Below are 19,860 nucleotides of genomic sequence, written 5' to 3'. Positions count from 1 at the left end.
CAGTTTGGTCGAAGGTGTGAGCTTCAATGTCTTTGAAGTGGACTAATGCATTGTCTGTTGTGTTGATGAGTTTTAGAAGTACACCAGACTAGACATCAGGGGCCCGATTCACAGAACTAATTTAAGACAAATCCTAAACTTACTACCATTTTCGGATTCACAGAAGGCACTTACTCATTTTGGTATTCACAGAAGGCACTTAAACATTTCGGTATTCACAGAAGTTAGGAGTCCTAACTTTAGGACTCCTAAATGCCTTCTGTGAATACCTAAAGTCCTAAAGTTAGGATTTTTCTCAGTTTAGTAGTAGTAAAGTTAAGAGTCCTAACTTTAGGACTCCTAAATGCCTTGTGTGAATACCGAAAGTCTTAAAATTAGTATTTTTCTCAATTTAGTAGTAGTAAAGTTAGGACTCCTAACTTTAAGACTCTAAGGGCCAGATGTAGGTAAATTTTATTTTCCGACCTCTTAAATACCGAGTCATACCGACTCGGTATTTCAGAGGTCGGAAAATAAAAGTACCGAGATTTAGGTAAATGCAGATGTGCAATTACCGAATCGGAAACAGTCCATAGGATTGATTGGGCATTTACCGGTCGGTATTTACCACATCGGAAAATACCGACTGTCACAAGGGTGCAGGGGGTGTCACTTTGACACCCTCTGGCACCCCCAAAAGAGGCTCGGGTGCCATGTGGCAGGCATACCTGCCCTAAGGGCAGGTCTGCCTGTCATATGGCATAGGTGTGCATGCACACATGTGCATGCACACCAGAAACGGTATTTTACCATCAAGTAGTATTTGATGGTAAAATACCGATTTTGTACTGCTTGTGGGACTCAGAAGAGTCCCACCTACATACCAATTTACCGGAATCCGTAATGATACCGACTCGGTATTTTACATACTCGGTAAATTTACCTATCGGTAAATTTACCGAGTCTGTAAAATACAGGGACCTACATGTCAAATTGCTCTTACCGGTCGGTAACGGCCGAATTCGGCCGTTACCACCCGGTAAACGCCTACCTACATCTGGCCCTAAATGCCTTCTGTGAATACCGAAAGTCTTAAGATTAGGATTTTTCTCAGTTTAGTAGTAGTAAAGTTGAGGAAAATCCTAATTTTAAGACTTTCGGTATTCACAGAAGGCATTTAGGAGTCCGATAGTTAGGAATCCTAACTTTACTACTAGTAAATTGAGAAAAATCCTAACTTTAAGACTTTCGGTATTCACAGAAGACATTTAGGGGTCCTAAAGTTAGGACTCCTAACTTCTGAGAATACCAAAATGAGTAAGTCCCTTCTGAGAATACCAAAATGAGTAAATGCCTTCAGTGAATACCAAAATGGTAGTAATTTTAGGATTTTGTCTTAAGTTAGTTCTGTGAATCGGTCCCCAGGTCTGCCATCCCTAAAGGAGATAATGAGAGTAGTGATGAGACTGCCAGCAGTTCCCGCCAATGCTCTTGTAAGTATCACCACTGACTTGATCTTGGGCTACTGCAAAGGTTTGATGGTGTGGGATGTTCTGTGTCTCGTTAGGTTGGAGAAGCTGGCCTTGCAACACAACAGGAGCAGTACCATGATCTCAGTCCTGGTGACTGGGTAATTATGGAGAAGCGCATGCAAAAATCATACTTGGAACCCCGTTGGAAAGGTCCATACCGGGTGATCCTGGTTACCAACACTGCTGTGAGGTGCGGAGGTCTCAGCTTGGGTACTCACATTCCGCACTCGCAGAGTCCCATGTCACCCTCAGTGATACAACAGCACCTGTTCCCGATGTGCCAGTGGTTACAGTGAGACAGAGGGATCAGGTTCTTCAAGATGTTGGGGGCCAGCAAGCTGCTGAGACAGCACTCATTTTGCATGAGAGAGGTTCAAGAGAGTAAACTGTTGTGAGTAACAAAAGGTCTCAGAAAATACAGTTGACTACACGAGAAACTGATCCTAGAAAATGGCCTAGTGCATCAAGAAAGTGAGTTGTACCTGGAGACCAGGTAAGATCCTGAGAAGTTGTTTGACAAAAGGACGAGTACCACCAACAATTTCTGAAAGTTCTGAACAGTCTAAACAGAGTGACAGTGATGATGAATAAACAGATATAAGGAGATCAAAAAGACCAAGAGTAACTAGTCAAAAGTACTCAACTCCTGAATGGACTTATCTTGTTGCAAATGAATGAGAGCAGGAGATTTTCAAATATTGTTTGAACAATACGAGTCCATCTGACCTTCTTGAAACAAACTTTGTTCTAAATCTGAATTTCAATCTTAGTGTACCACGTGAAGGACTGATGGAATTTATCCTGAATTTACTTAGCAACGAAGCTGATCTGTATATTTCCCGTATTGAATGGGAGTATTCAATTGTGCCTTGATGTTTTCTGCATTTGAACATTCCCGAATTGCTCAAACCACCTGCTGATATTTTCTATTCCTAGTTACTAATTGGTTAACTATCTGAATCTTGAGAAGCCATGAGTCCTAACATTGAAATCCCTTCGCAGCCCGAAAGACCTAAAAATTTCAGGCCCATCTCCCTGCTTCCATTCACAGCCAAGGACATCGAAAAGGCCATCAACACCCTGATAACAAACTTCATCAAAGCTAACAATGTCCTGGACATCTCCCATTCAGCATTCCGCAGCAACCACAGCACCAAGACCACCCTACTTGCCACCACTGATGACATCCTTTCCCTCCCAGACTAAGGGGTGAAACGGCAGCCCTCATACTCCTGGACCACTCGGCTGCCTTCTACACCGTCTCCCACCGCACCCTAGCCACCAGACTCCACGATGCCGATATCGGCGGCAAAGCCCTAGACTGGATATGCATTTCCTCACCATCAGAACTCAGCGAGTCAGAGTCCTCTTGGAGACTACTAAGACCAACAGTGGGGTGCCCAGGGCTCCTCCCTCATCCCCACGCACATCTACATTGCCCCCCTTGCAACCATCATCAGGAACGACAGGCTAGATATAGTCTCCTACGCTGAAGACACCCAGTTCATCCTCTCCCTCAGCAACAAACACAACATCAGCAAACACAACTTCCAAGAAGGGATGAAAGCCACCGACACCTGGACGCAGAACAGCTTCCTGAAACTCAACTCAGACAAAACAGAAACCCTCATCCTTGGCACCACTCCCTCTGCAAAAGACTACTCCTGGTAGCCCCCAGCTCGGAAATCCTCCCACTCCGATGGACCATGCACGAAACCTCAGCATCATACTACAGTCATCGCTCAAAATGAACCGCCAGATCAGCGCTATATCCTCGACTAGCTTCAACACGCTCTGCATGCTTCAGAAGACATTCAGATGGTTCTCATCTGAATTCAGAAAAAACTGTCAAGCACGCTCTCATCAGCAGCTGACTGGACTACAGCAACACCCTCTATGCCGGAATCAACAAGAAACATCTTCGCAAACTCCAGACCATCCAGAATGCCAGAATGATCCTCAAGTCACATCAACCAACACCACCGGGACCTCCACTGGCTTCCAATCAAAAGAAGAATAACCTTCAAACTCCTCACCCACGCATACAAGGACCTTCATATCACCGGACCTATATACCTGAACAACAACCTCTCCTTCCAGATACCAAAAAGACACCACCGATCAGCCGACCTTGCTTTGGCCTCTGTCCCTTGCATCTACAAGACCAGAACGGGAGGTAAGCCAAGGCCTGGAACGATCTCCCCCTCCAACTCCGGCAAGGCCCACACTGCTCCAGTTCAGGAAGGACCTCAAGACCCAGGTCTTCGGATGACCCCAGCACTCAAACGGAGCCGCACCCCCCCCCCCCCGCCCCAGTGCCTTGAGACCCTTATGGGTGAGTAGTTGCGCTTTACAAACCTGATTGATTGATTGATTGATTGATTGATTGATTGATTCTAGATGCAAACTTGTATATAGTGGAATCTTTCTTGTTATCACTTTGATGTTATTTGCTTTACTTATTGTTTTGAATGTACCACATTATGTACCGAAAGATTTTAGAATTACGATTACTTTTAAATATGCAAACATAAACAGCATTGATTTGACATCTTTGATTGATAATTCTTTACATTATGACTCTCTTAATACAAATTATTTGCTGTTTGCTGATCACTTACACTGATCTGTTGAATGAATATGTAAATACTATAAATGTTGGTGATTGGTATGTATGTATACAGATACATACATCTGTTGCTGAGGGTATGACCTATCATAGCTTACCATTAACGTATGGAATTTCTTGCAGTCTGCTATCTAGATTATTTTATGGTACTGATCAAATGTTGTATCATTATTCCAATCAAGATTGAATATTTTCTGAACTTCCTGTGTTAAAACACTTAAATCAACATCCTGAAGCTACAGAAGTTGAAACGATGGGCTATATGTTTAGACCAACCCAATCTTTAGACATGGTTTATGCACATAGAAATAAGCTGACATGTAAAATATGGACAGCTAAAAAGCATTTAATAGAATTAGCAGAGAGTAGTCAACATAGTAGGACAATATTTGAAAATCTAAACTAATTCCTTGGAAATTACTGTAGGAATAAAGTAAAGTTGGGGGAGAGGATGTAGCCGGACAGCTAGAGCGGTTGCCCTCAAAGCTAGGGAACTAGGTTTGAGTCTCAGCAGGGACGCTCAACATCCTGTTATTGAGGGCAAATCACTCAAATCAAATCAAATCAAAAAGAGCTTTATTTGATTTTAGTCATATAAATTCACAAAAGCGAACAGATAAAAACATTTCATAACATTTCCTCAAATACAGATGTACGCAGTTCCAGAATTCATGCATTTACAGGTGTTATTGTGAGGGATACATATTATAAATAAATAAATGAGACAGTCCTACAAAATTTAAAACATTCTATTCGACTCTGGAACAACATTAAGCATTGTTACTTTTCCTTACTCTCAATATACTATTTAAGAAACCAGCCATAACTCCAATACAGTAATCACTGTCTAATAGCTGTAAGTGTAATATGGCCGGTCGACATTGTCTCCATCCCCCCAATCTTAACAAGGGCAAGATCCATCTGGTTCTTTCCGTAACATACAATTTACAAAATAGAATCACGTGAATTGCTTTTTGTGGGGAGAGATCGTCACAGGGACATGGACATAGTTCTCTGGGCCAGTCGTTCATCTCAGGATAGCTAATTAATCGGTGAAAGGTCCTGAACCTAAATCGAGTTAAAACATACCTGTCATACCCCCCCGGACAGCGTAGAAGATATGGTTGGATATCATATGTTATTACAGTCAATTGATGTTGGATGACCGCAGGTTTATTCATCTCCTTTACAAGTTTGTTTGTCTCCAGGTGGGTCATGCAGATTACTTTAAACTCCTTCTGGTAGATAGTATTCAATGACTCTGCTGTGGAATAATACTCTGGATGCCCCAGGTCGTGCATGAAATTCTTTATATACTTTAACGAGGTAATCCTTGTGGCATGATCCAGCTTCATAGAATCCCTTATTATTTCTTAGTTTAGGCCTGTACCACTGGAGGTCCAAATTCTGTACCAGAGTAACACTGGTTGTACCTGAATGACGTCTGAGATATATGGTATCCCTAACTCACTGTGACAGTTAAAAACAGGGGAGCTAGCAGGTACAGCTAAAATAAATCTTAAAAAAGCATTTTCACCATATTGAATAGGGGAGGGATCAGAGAAACCCCAAACTCCCGCCCCAAAATAGCTACACTCACACATTTTGTTTGATAAATATTTAAAAGAATTTCCGGGGGTCTTCAACCCAGTTTTTTTTAAAAATATATAAGAGCTGCGGTCAACTTCCTAAAGAGAATACTCCTACTCCTGACTGCCTGGCCCCAGGTATCAGTTCGTTTAAATAGGATTCCCAGATAAGTAAACATATTAGCGTAGTCTATCCAATTTCCACAAAATCACTCAATCTCCCGAAAATGAATGTGCCCATCTGTATTGCCATTGGTGCTCATGTAAAGCACTCTGATACCTTCAGGTCAAGTTCATGCTATATAAAACTCCAGAAAAAAAGGTAACCTGATAGAGGGAATGGCTGCATTAGCTTTAGACTGACAACATAAATATAAACTTTGTATATACAGAAAAATATAAAACATTAATTCAAATTTTGTAGGGCTTAGTACATGTGAGCATACTATTGAAATGTATGAAAACTGGTAAAGATATTTAAGTGGGGTTGAGCCACTATTTCCTTGAGTATATTATATTTGTAGAAAGAATGCTTATTAGAAGTTACCAAAAGGATGGTATGGAAGTTGTCACCTGGGAATTGTTTTCCGAAAATTGTATCATGTAAAGGATTTTGAAAAAGAAATAAAGGGAAAAAAGTGCAAAAAAGTGGGAGATATGTGTGGAGTTTTAAAACCTTCTGTAGGAGTAGCACTACATTCTCAGAAAAATAGAAAGCTGTTCACTACAGTTGATAAATTAGCTACTAGTACGACTGGAAGATTTTCTGTTATAGATGTAGAAATAATTTTGATAAGATCAATGGTGATTTAAAGTTGACTTCCCCTTGCTATCCTTCCCACGAAGGAAGGCAGAGTCTGTTGGTTGTAAAGGTCCAAAATTGTTGCACATACATACCAGACAAGGCAAAGAATTAGAGAGGGACGGTGTAACCTTTATCTTTTGATCTGGATTGTGTTTCCTTATCACTTATCCCTTGGAACTAGCTTTAACTTTAGCCACTGAGCAGTCCTTTTCACTACTAAATGTTGTGAACTAATAATATTTATGATTGAACCTGTCAGATCCCTTTGCTCTTCCCCTTTTTCTTTTCTCAAATTTCTAAGGGCATAACGTACCTCCCCTTGAGCAGACCCACTCACCGCCTTCTTTCTGGCCTTAAAAGATTTTTCTTGGATAAGAGAGTCTTTGAAAATACCATCTGATATCTTTAGATCTTCCGTTAATACTGATTTCTGGAGAAGGCGCCAGCTGCTTTTCCAGTCTGCAGTCTCTTGTGATTGTGTAGCCTACCCGCTGCTGCCGTGACCTCCTTTCCCCTGGAAGTGAATCCTCACTGCTGAGTATCTGCCCCTGCGGAGCTCCAGGGCCGCTCTTATCCACAGCCGCTGTGTTGCTGCCGGCGTTCTCGCTGCTTTCCTCCGGTTCCCAAGTTTAAACCACCAGAACTTTGTGTGCGTCCTACGTGAGTAAGTACGATTTTTTTCCCTTTACATTATCTGTAAAATTGCGCTTTTTCTAGTAAAGAAATAGCATTTTCCCGCTCAGATTTGAATTATAATTTTTCCACTCCGAGGCTGCCCCGCGACCCGCTAAACACTGGCCGCCATGTTCTCCCCGCCTCACTAATGTTCGTTCTTTACGGTTGGAAAATATTTCTCTTTTTTTCACTAGTTAGTTTGGCTTTTTTTAATTTTATTTTTTTAGCTTAGTTCTAGATATGTTGAGAAAACTCAGATGTAAAATACTTTAAGAATAGCATGCTCTGCGCGGGTGCCCATATGGCTTTCAGCCATGAAGAGATAGAGAAGGGTTTTCCACGGGGGGAGCACAGGGTGGGGTGCAGTGGGAGAAAAAGAAAAAAATATATAGTTCCTCTGAAGCCCCTTTAATTACTAGAAGCTGGTTATTTCACTTAGTCGGTACCAGCGATGGATGAAAAGAAAGATAGCATCATTATGTTCCTTTCATGGAATTTGAATGGCCTCAGGGTATGTGGAAGGAGAGCAAAAATATTACAACATCTAAAGGATTGCCCGCCCAAATCATAATAATACAGGAGACACATCTTACGGAGAAGGAAGTAATGGAACAATTTGAGGCAAGGAAATGGATTGCCCAAGTGGCATATACAGCTCAATTGGACGTAACAATGGGGGTATGAATGATATTTAAATGAAGGGCACAAGTTAGCCTTGAGTCTTATGTCTCTAATAAAGCTGGAAGGTGGATTTTAGCTCAATTGAAGATACTGGCCCGTCGCTTCACACTCGCGGGCTATTATGGTCTAAATCAGGACGATGTTAACCCTTTAGGAGAACTGATGCCCGAACTATTAAATTCCCCTGACCCAATTATTTTAGCCGGAGATTTCAACGTAGTCCTGAACTATGCTTTGAACATATCCTCACACAGTAGAGCATTGGTAAACCCCAAAATGCCTGGGCTGGTAAAACAAATGATGGAACAACTGGGTTTGTGTGCTATATGGCTGCAAAGAGCTGGCACACAAAAAGGTTTCACCTTTTACAATTAAAAATACAGACACCAGTCGAGGATAGACTATTTCCTCATAGATTGCAATATAAAGGATGATGTTCAACGAGTCAATCAAGTAGGAGACCACTTATATGACCACTCAACAGTGATGTTCCAATTGAAGATCAGCGAAGGGGCTATTCAGTCAAGATGGACCCTTTACTGCACGATATTGCAGGATGAGGGACTCATAGAATTACTTAAAAGAGAGACTGACCATTTATTTATGTATAATTGGGGTTCAGCCAGTTTGTGATGTTTCCCCGCGATGGTAAAGCGCTGACAATTGTATGTATAACATTTTTTTACATAAAATACTTTGAAAAAAAATAAAATAAAGAGGTGTCAACACAGGAGGAATGAATTTGTTCGCTGGAATAGAAATGAATAGTCCCAAGAACAGAACAGACTTTCCCCGTTTCGTATGGCCAATCTGGAGGAAGTCACAAACCCACATTAACTTGTGACCATAATTACCCGAAGTCATGTATGATTCCAAAGCCGCGCTGACTTTCTGTGAATATTGTAATTCTAATTTGTTCAGAAATGCTGCAGGCTCGTGTTAGCATGATTAGTTCTGCCACCTGTACAGAGTACACTCTTTGCAATCTCCACCTGGTACCTCTCTCAATGAAAGCATCTGTATATTTATTATATAAGAAATATAATAATAATAATAATATTTCTCCACTCCCTCCATCAATCACCACCATTGAAGGTGTTTGAACCCTGACTTTCTTTTTTTCCTTCTTTTTCGACCATCTTCCTTCCATTTCTCTCTCTAATTCTCTTTCTTAATCTGTGTCATTAATTCTTTAATCTGGAAATTTCTTTCCAGCTGGCTTCATGTTTGCAAAATCTTGGCCCTTAAAATCTAATTGTAATGTGTATGTAAAACCTTGCATTCCTTTGACTATCTGGAAAAGAATCAGATCCTGTCAGAAGTTCCAAGAGCCATACTGCCTGTGACCACACTTGAACTACCCTACTATGCCAAGTATTCAAAACGACAGGAAATACAGTCTGAACAAACCCAGTCACCACATATATTGGATTCTCACAGTTGAAAAAGAACATCACATAGTAGGATGAATCAACTGTCAAATTCTAAAAATAATCTTTCCTACCGGCATTTTGTTCAGCTACAGACCCTACAATAAGTAACCTTTCTAGAGTGCAATTGTGAGAGGTAAATTCAATCAACTACAAAGAATCATTGTAAAACAATGAATGCCTTGTCAACAACAAATCATTTTGGGGTTTTTCCAGGAGACTTTTGGTCTTCGGGAAAGTCATATGCTTGATGTGGGAAAAACTGGAGTTGCTACCCGTAGATGTGAGAAAGAAAGAGTAAACTTTCAGTAGGGAGCAATGGCAATATCTTAGCAGTTAAATAGCCTTCACATAAATGAAGCTCTTAAAAACACACTTCATATCATTGTTTCAAATACATATAGTTTTAAGATATCAATTCTGAATTACTGCATCAACACTTTGACACCTGTAAGATTTATATCTAACGCTTCAAGCCCTCCGTTTGACCTTATCTTACAGATAATGTAGACAGAAAACATGTATTGTCTTGTTAGCAGGTCTCCATGTGGAAGATTTCCACTACTGACACACTCAAGTGCCAGGTCAGTAACTATGCAGATTGACAGAGTAGTTAAAGAAGCATAAAAACAAATCTTAAAGAAGTTAAATTGACTTATACCCATTGCAGCTTAATTTTAACACTCAACACAAAATAAATATGGATAAGTACAGATAGGTTAGCAAAAATAGGAATGAATATAGAGAGAAATGTCAACATATAAACACCATAAAACTAAGAGCCATATTTATAACATTGTGCCACGAGATAGTGCATGAGGAAAACTGTTTCCCTGCAGAATTTGCATAAGCAAACTGTATGTGGTTTGTTTATTCTCTGATCCAATGAGAAATATAAAGTACGTACTCGCTCAGATATTATGAACATAAAACACAAAAACAATCAGGAATTGCGTTAGGTTGCTGCTCAAGCATATACAATTCAAAACTGCAACTGAAAAACAGGTGAGACATGTGCTTATGCTTGTATAAAGGGAGACAGATGGCACATCAGAACCATTACAGTTAGAGCCAAAAATTGACCGTCATTTGAACAGGGTAGTACACAAGGAGGGGAAATGGTACACTCATGACAAATAGAAGTAGGGGGCCTCAGAGCCTCTTAATTAGAAACATCAGAGTCTAGCGGGAGTAAGTAAACAGGTAGTGAGTGACAAATGTCTTGGGGTCGCGACATTGTGAGTTGAGGGAAGCGTACACTTCACTTGTGGTGTCACAATAAATCATATCCTTCAGCCAGTAGGATTCAGTGGGGCAATATCTACTACTCCAGCACATCGCCAGCCTTCATGTAGCAAGTAACAGTGCTATGGCAGTGAATCTGCATCTGCCAGGTGGGATATCCTTGACGTAGCCAAGCAAGACCTTTAGGGGGTCAGGTACAAGTGCACTGTCAGTCAAGGTAAAAACAAGGGCGATCATTTTCGTCCAGCACGTTTGAATGGTTGGGCAAGTCCCGGCTAGATGCATGAAATCAGTATTATCAGCAACGTCATTCAGGGCACTGGTGCGGATGTGTAGGATCAATTCTAGCCAGACCATGAAGGGCGGTGTACAGGTATGGAGAAACTTATAATGTAACAGCTTATGCCAATGATTTGTGGAAATTAGCTTAGTTTAGGTACAACAATAGCGCCAAGTCTTGTCAGGGATAAGGCACGCCAGATCTCTATCCTGCACAGCCCTAACCCTGCCAGTGGTGTCTGGTTTCAAGGCGATACAAGCTTGGTAGAGTCTGGAGACCAGTCATGCCCCTTCCGTGGAGGCAATTACCGAGGTCAGTGGAAGAAATTCATCCAGCACCAACAGGAAAGATAGAAATCTGTCACAAATAGTATAATGAAGCTGTCTAATTATGTAGTGGTCCATGTATGTTGCGTCCCTAAATATCTGCATTAGTGATGTCATGGCCTTCTGAGAATTGATCTTCCACTGGGGGTAGCTGAAAAATAGCTAGTGTACCCAGTACCAATTTTTCTGTCGTGAGAAGAAGCTATTAAAATGTCTCCTAAAGGGTTGAATCATATCACCTCGGGTCCAATTTCAAGGAAGTGCCAGAAACCCCTCTCACCAATAGTGTGTACAAAAATAGATAACAGCACTCAGCTAGCCCAATGGGCTAATGTCTCCGTTGATTTCTCTGTGCTGATGTGCTTTTCAGAACCCATGGGGGACTCTACACTATTATTGCGCTGTCATGCCACCCAAAGCTAAAGATCTCGACCTCTTTCCCCCCTTGTAATGCGATGTCACTTCAGGAGCAAAAAATGGCTGCCTGTGCCATGCAGTTCCCCCTTCCCAATGGCCCTTTAAATTGTGACTGTTGCCCTGCTTGCTTTCTTTCTTACCAATGTCGTGTCCAACCATATAAGTGCATTTCGTCCGCCATGTATGCTTTGCGTTACTCACTCAGCGGAGGAAGCACATGGACACTCAAAGAAGAATGGGAAACAAATAACAATGCAATTCTTCAGGGCTATAGTAAGAAAGGCTGGGCGAGCAATCAGGACCAATTTGTACCAATGAAACAAGGTGTAAGGCTTACAAGCAGACATGGCTTGAAACTCAATAATGCTCCAGGCTTATTTAAGGGCCTCCAGTGAGGACGTTTTACGGTAGAGAACCTTCAAGTCACAAGAGACGAGAGGCCTAAAGGGTTTGTAAATCATTTTAATTGGAACCACTCTGAGGCTCTAGGAGTCTGTTATATATCTAACAAGGAGACAAGTACATTAGGCCTGCCAGATTTAAATGAAAACCTCCGTGGGGATGAGGCGGTCCCCACTTTGTATCAAAAGTAACCACTGTTATGTTAATAAGTCTTGCAGGCTCCCACCCGCACACAGTATTCTGCGCAATGTTGATATAAAGTCAGAAAATCCTCAACCAAACCAGCTCACCCATTGGCACCCTCTCACAATCCAAGCCACAATTGACATCATGAACTCTATTCAGTCAGGAGCACCCATGGACCCCTGTTCCCACACATCTTCAACCTCGGGAGCAAGAAGATTGGCAACAAGCTCAAGTCCAGAATGCCTCCATCACCTTGGCCTCCTTCTCTGAGGACAGGAATACACTGAAGTGAGGCCCCTTCTGAAAATCATCCGCTGACCTGGCAAAACTGAAGAACTACTGCCCATCTCCCTGCTCCCCTTTCCAGCAAAGGTTAAAAAAAAACAATCAACTAGCAACTCACCGAACACCTGGAACATAGCAACCTCCTGGACCCCTCTTAAACTGGAATCCGAGCCAACCACGGCACTGAGACAGTCTTCATCACAGCCACCAATGACATCAGGGCCCTCCTGGATTGCAGCGAAACAGCAGCCCTCAGCCTTTGGACCTGTCAGCCGTCTTTAACACCATCTCTAATCACATCTTGATCAACAGACTCCACCACATCAAAATGCAGGGAGACACCCTCATACCTAACCGGAAGAAACAGAGAATCTGTCTCCCACCATTCACCACAGAACCCAAGAAGATTATCTGCAGCATCCCCTTAGGATTGTCCCTCAGTCCCACCCTCTTCAACACGTACAAGACCCCACTGGCCAATACTGTCAGATCGCACTGACTCAACATAATGTCGTAAGCAGACGACACCCAACTCATGCTCTTACCGTCAGAAGACCCCTCCAACACCAGAGCCAACTACCACAGATGTATGAAAAGTGTTAAGCATGGGCGGAAAATCCGTTCCACTCGTGGATTTTGCGGATTTCGGTAAATTCGCAATCCGCGAGATTCGCGAATTTCCCACAAAATCCGCGAGCGGAACGGATTGGGTCAAAAGTTCAAGCTGACTTTTGTAACTCTGCCAGAGCCATTCAAAATAGTTACAAAAGTCAGCTTCAACAGGAAGCTCTAATAGATAAAGTAAAGCAAGTGCTCCAGTTGAAGCTCAAATTCAGTTACACAATCATTAATCACCCCAAACTTGGGGTGATTAATGATTGTGTAACTTAATTTGACCTTCAACTCGAGCACCTGCTTTACTTTATCTAGTGCTTCCTGTTTAAGCTCTTTGTAGCTATTTTAGAATGGCGTTGGCAGCTTGCCGGCGCCTTTTTAAGTGGGGCTGAGGGCAGAAGGGCACAAAAGTGGGACAGAGGGCAGAAGGGGACAAAAAATTAGTGGGGCAGAGAGCAGAAGGGCACAGAAACGAGTGGTACAGAGGGCAGAAGGGCATAAAAAACGAGAGGATGGCAGTGATTAACCAGGCAAAAAAAAAACGCGAACACGCAAAGCGCCCCGCGAACACACGCGAACACCTGCGAACACGCAAAGCGCCCCGAACACCAGCGAACACGCAAAAATAAAAAAATCTGCAAAGTCGCACGAACTCGCGAATTTTGGCGATTGCGAATTCGCAAATCCGCAAATTCGCGGATCGCGAATTCGCAAAATTCGCCTACCGACTGGATGAAGGACAACTGTCTCAAGCTCAACTCGGACAAGACGGAATTCCTCATCTTAGGAAGCAACACCTTGCCATGGAACGACTAATGAAGGCCTGCTGAGCTCGACCCATCCACGGCTTAGATAGACCACGCCCACAACCTCAGCATCATCTTGGACAGCAAGCTATCTATGAAGAAACAGGGATAATATCTGCCTAGATGAGGTTGCATCTGGCTTTTACCTCTTTGGATCTGAGCTCAGCTATTTGGTGATGGTCAGGTCTGATCTCAATCAGTAACTGTTATGACAATTTTATTTTTGTTCCTTCTGCGTTGCTTATATGTCCTGGTGTTACATATATTGATTTATACTTTGAAACTGTGTGATTTATCTTTATCTTTGGACATATTGTAGAAGGACAACTAGCCTTTGAGGGCCCCACTTTAAAAATACAAAAAATACGCAACAAATACAAATTGAAAAGCTTTGCCAGCCAGAAAGAGTGTCTGGACACTACCTCTTCGGGTCATGCTTAGCAATTTAGCCAGGGCTATTTTATTCTGCTGAAAAATATCACCTTTTTAAAAAGCATTGTATGATCCGCAAGACAATAAGCATCAGGAAAGCAGACATTGCAGAACATAATAATCGCATTGCCCAAATTAAACCCCAGAGTGACTTGTTATCTCCAATCGGTAACGGCATCAATATTATTTCTCTGAGACCACCACTTAGAAGCATCCAAGCAGAGCATAGATGATACATATAAATGTGAAGCCCTATATTCTGGTAAGATAGTATCCATGGTAGGAGCCCCGTCAACCCACACCCTCCAGGACTATGCCCCTTTTTAGTTGGGAGTTTGTGGTCAGCCGTAAGTTCTCAAGATAGGATCTGTAAGGGCCCCATATATCTTTAGGGTGGGAAGAGCTGGGCACAGTACTTGCATAAACCTCGCAGTTAGTGTTACAGTTGGTGAGGCTCTGCAGAGTGGGAAACGACTTACGACGCTACAGTATAGCGATTTCTCTCTTGGCCAGCAGTAGTCCGTAGGTTACAAATCTTCTGACCTTTTTGGGGAAGTGAACTGTGTAGCCTTGTAATGCCATCTTCGGTATAGGAATAAGGGTCAGGTTAATCGTGGATCCTAGAGTACTGTGCACCTGTTCCCAATAAGCCTGCAGTTTAGGACATGTCCATGTGAGGTGAGCAAAATCAGTATGTGGGGCGGAGCATTTCTGGCAGTTGTGGGGTCTGGACACATCTAGTCTGTGTGACACAGAGGGGGTAAAATAAATGCGTTGTAAGAATTTTAAATGGAGAAGTTTGTGCCTACTGTTAATAGAGACTTCATTTGTCACTTCGCAGCACTTTGTCCACTGATCTTCAGTGATGGGGCGGCCCAGGTCTTGCTCCGATGGTCTGCGGAGCTTAACGTCATCCACCGATCTCATGCTCGCACATGCTTTATATAATTTAGAAGTTAAATCTGCACGTCTCGCTCTCTATAATCAATGTGAGTGGCGTTAATGGGTCGGGTTCAATGGGATAATTAGGCAGTGTGGTGTGCAGAGCTGAACGAATTTGGCTTAGGATGAAACTGTCCATGAAAGAGATCTCTTGGAAATGGGCGTCGTCTGAAACCGAGAAGACATGCCCCTCTGGGTATAAATTTCCCATTTAGGCAATGTCAAATTTAGCTAAGGTGCGCTGCACCAGATTTCCCCCCCGTTATTGGCAGCCAGGGAGCGTTGGGGAAAGGGAGTGCAGGGGAGTATTATGTGGTGGCGCTGGTGATGCGCTTTAGCCTGTTCCAGGCCCAAAAGGTAGTGGAGACTGGCTGTTTATCCTTATGGTCTCTGGAAACGCCCTTGGGCAGGATAGTGGACAGCCTTTCGGGTAGTACAAAGTCCGCCTCCGGGTGGAGAAATGGGATTCTGGCGTCCGGATAGAACCATGCATAAGCCTAGCAACACTAAATAGTACAATTGGAGGACGGGCACACCATATCCCCCTCTCTCATATGGGAGTGTGAGCACCTGCCAACGGACGCGTGGGTTTGCCTACCCAAACCAGTCATATTAGGTTTGTGCCCAATGGTGAAAAGAAACTATTCGTGAGGGGTATGGGAATATTATTAAAAAGATATACAAATTTAGGGAGCACTACCATTTTAAGTATCGCAACTTTGCCGGCAATTGACAGTGGTAAACGCAACCACCTATCCACTTGCGCTTCTAGGGTGCAGACTGCTTGCCCGTAATTCAAGCGGAGGATCTGAGCAGTGTACAGGTGTATGTGAACGCCCAGATATTTAACAAAATCAGGGCACCAGGCAAGAGGGAATTCGCATTCCCACGGGACTGTACTTGTAGTCAAAGGGAAATTAACCGATTTGTGCCAGTTGATGCTGAGGCCCGAAAAACGGACGTATCTGAGCATTTCTCTAATAAGCGGATCCAAATTGACCTGTGGGTCTCTAACATACAGAATGGTGTCATCTGCATAGAGTGAAACTAGAAGGAGGCCAGTGTTGAATGCAAACCTCTATGCAAATGTCTTTCCTGGGAATGGCGAATTAAAGGATCCATAGCCAGGATAAACAATAGGGGGGACAGAAGGCAGCCTTGTTGTGTGCCCCGGGCAAGGATGGAATAATGTGCCATTGAAGCAAAGTCTCGCCGTGGGTTGGCTGTATAGTAATGCAGTGGTGGCGATAAAACCCACCGGCATGCCCATGCGGGGCATAACCGAAATGAAAAAGGGCAATTCTAAGGAATCGAAAGCTTTTTCCGCATCTAAGAGGATCGCGGCAGCAGGGACCTCTGGGTTGATTCTGTGGATAACAGAAAAGAGCGTTCTGAGATTTTGGGAAGTGGAGCGGTGGGGAACAAAGCCTGAGTGGGCCGGTGCAAAGATGAACTCCATCAACTGGGATAGGTGGTTGGCTATGATCTTGGCCAAAATGGTATAATCTAAGTTTAATAGGGATAGAGGTCTGTAGGATCCGCATAGGGAAGGGTCCTTGCCTGGGAAGGAAAATGATGACCGCTTCTCGGAGCGTGGGAGCCAGTATCTGTTTCTCAAGGGCCTCTGCATAGACCTCGATCGGCTGCAGCGCCAGTAGGTCCTTATATGTTTTGTAAAAGTCCCCTGTAAAGTCGTTGAGTCCATGTGCTGAGGAGCAGCAGAGGGTGTCAATGGCTCCAATGACGTCGGCTACAGAGAAAGGTTCTGCTAAAAAATCTTGCATGTGTTTTCGAGATATACCAGTGCAATCTCGGACAAGTAGTCTTCCTGGGCCGAGGGTCGCTTTCCGCTTTAGTAGAATAAAGGGTCACAAAATAGTCCAAGAATTTGGTGCGAATCTCTGAGGTGGAGGTAAGTGACTGGTTAGCGGAAGAGCGCAGTTCAGTAATGTATGCTCTACTGTATGGGGGCCAGAGTATCTGAGCAAGTACCCTACCTGTTCGCTCGCCCTCTCAGTACCCCCTGGCGGTCTGATACTTGCCCAAATATAAGAGCTCCCAGTCTGCATTTTCCCTAAACTCAACCAATAGAGCCCAGTGACGACCCGCCACGTCCAGGTCTGGAGAATGAAGTATTACGGTATCTAAGTCCGTGAGATTGCGTTTTATAGGTGCAAGTGTGTTACGTAGATCCTTAAGTACTCCAGCATGTTTTGCGATTCAAACGCCTCTGACGTAAGCTTTGAAGCCCTCCCACAAGACCGCCCATGTGCCCACTAATCCAGTATTAATGTAGAAGTCGTTTTCAATGACTTTGCGCACCTCCACATTAAAAATATCATCGTGGACGGCCCAGCTCGGGAATCACCATTGCTGCTCAAATCCCTCAGGAAGGGGGACCTTCAGGCTAAACTGTACCGGAGAGTGGTCTGAGTACGTCTTCGGCAGAGTCACTGGTGACTGGGCTCAGCCGGGAACGCCAGGTGATACCAGCCAGAAGTCAACTCTAGTCTAGGTGTTATGTTGACCTGAATAATGTGTGTAGCTCGTGGACGTGGGATTGTGCTGGCACCAAACATCTAGCAGCGATAGCTGTTCACAAAGATCTACTAGCGTGAGGTGTGCTCGAGGCTTGGTATCTGGTGAGGTGGAGGTGCTGTCTAAGCTGGGGTTCAGGAATAAGTTGAAATCTCCCCCTACCCAAAGGAAGCAAGGCTCTAACCACACCAACTGGGCACGCAAGGAATGGAATAAATCGGAGAATCAGTGTTTGGGCCATACACACACAACTGTGCTGTGCTTTGTCCAATGAGCGAGCCTGTGACAATTATGTATCTGCTCTCATTGTCTCCTACCACTGACCTGAAGTTGAAGGGAAGGAACCCTTTTGTGGATATGGATGGCAGTTCCCCTGGCATAACTACTGTAATTAGCAAAATACCTGTGCGCCCCCAGCTAGCTGCAAATCTGGAAGAGTCCGATTTGGGAAGGTGAGTTTCCTGTAAATAAGCAATGTCCACGTTATGTCTGAGTAAGTAGTGAACAACCTACCTTCTCTTGCGATTGTTGTTAAGTCCCCTGACACTCCAGGACATCAAGGACATGCCAGAGGAACCATCAACGTAACCTAATCGAGCCATCAGTCGGTCATATCAAGCGTACCACATTCAAGCTGCTGTACATGAAGGAAAACAGTGACAGTGACCATTTCTGTAAACATAGAAAGGTGCTGATACCATGAGATAGAACCCCCCACCGAACCTCACAACTATCAAAGCGAGACAGAACCATAACCAATAGTAGAGTGGAAACTACCAATCGACTTTAAATTGAAATGGAAAAACCCTATAACGGAACATTCATAATAACAAGAACAAACCCAAAGACATACACCGTGAGGGGTGGCAACGCCATGTCACTGACCTGCCACTTGCCACAATACAGAACGATGAAGATCATTATCCCTGTATTACTTATACAATGCTGAAGGAGTGGCCCAGCTGCAGAGTCAGCCAGTGCTGGAGTTAGAGAAAAGTTCAACACTTGCGTCTGATCCACTATGTGGGAGGTAGGGACTCCCTCCTCCCGCCCCTGCACGGGTGTTGTTTTGTTTGTATGTATGGCAAAACTCCGGCGCCTCAGTAGAGGTGTCAAAGATGCAAGCCTGGTCTCCCACAACCACCCTCAGTCTGGCGGGATACAACATGCCATATTTCAAGTCAAGATTTCTGAGGGTGGCCTTGACCCCATTTGATTTACGTCATGCGCCCTGTAAGATGACTGTGAAATCCGGGTAAAGGGAGAGTTTAGAGCCCTGCCAAAGGGTGTCCCAGCGCTCTCTTGCAAGGCGCAGCGCGGTGTCTCGGTCCCGGAAATTCATAATTCATGCAATAATGGGTCTGGGGAGGCAACCTGGCCGTGGCTCTAAGGAATGGTGAGCATGCTCAACCAAAAACCTGGGGGTGAAGGATTCTTTTCCAAACAGGTCAGACAACAGAGTCTCAACAAACATATCCATGCGGCCGGTTGAAGTGGATTATGGAATCCCCAAAATGCGAATGTTATTGCACCTGCTGCGCGTTTCATGGTCCGCATTCTTGATCGCTACCTCCTTCAGGATACGCTCGACGTGCTCTAAACATTTTAGGGACTGAGCAGTGCTATCCGCGCAATGAATGACCTTCTATCCTTTCGCAAAGCCGTAAAAACCCACCTTTTTAATTAGTTATGTTATGTATACCTCTGGACCTACTGCAATTCCATCTTGCTGTCCCCTGGACATAGGCAGCTAGCGCCGGGACGCCCCTTGGCTGGGGCAGCCGTGCGCTATACAAGCACATCTAACATAACATAACATAACATAACATCTTCAATATCCGGGATGCGGGCCTCCGCCACATCCAGGCGTCTGTCGTGTACCTGGATTTTATCCCCCATATCCGCCAAGCTCTTTTGCAGTGTGTCAAAACGCTGGTCTAGGGATTTAAAGCCTGCTCTCATCTCCTGAAGAATGGATGTGGACAGAGCGGGGTGGTCGTCTGCATGGTTCTCACCCTGCGCACTGTTGGAGCTTTCTTAAGGAGCCTTGTCTGGGAGCTTTTCAA

General features: G+C 43.8%; 1 protein-coding gene across 1 annotated transcript in view; it reads right to left on the bottom strand.

Moving 5' to 3' along the window:
• The window catches only part of LOC147711878 (inactive heparanase-2-like), a 738,870-nt gene that overhangs the window by 694,965 nt on the left and 24,045 nt on the right, over window positions 1-19,860 (bottom strand). Inside the window, exon 2 of the mRNA XM_086919554.1 lies at window positions 16,817-17,106. Coding sequence (XP_086775680.1) covers window positions 16,817-17,106 — 290 coding nt within the window. The remainder of the gene's footprint in view (window positions 1-16,816; window positions 17,107-19,860) is intronic.

The sequence above is a fragment of the Lissotriton vulgaris genome, chromosome 5, assembly GCF_964263255.1.
Source record: "Lissotriton vulgaris chromosome 5, aLisVul1.2, whole genome shotgun sequence".
Lineage (NCBI taxonomy): Eukaryota > Metazoa > Chordata > Amphibia > Caudata > Salamandridae > Lissotriton > Lissotriton vulgaris.
Note: the sequence above shows the minus strand (reverse complement) of the source record. Positions and strands in the feature narration are given on the sequence as shown.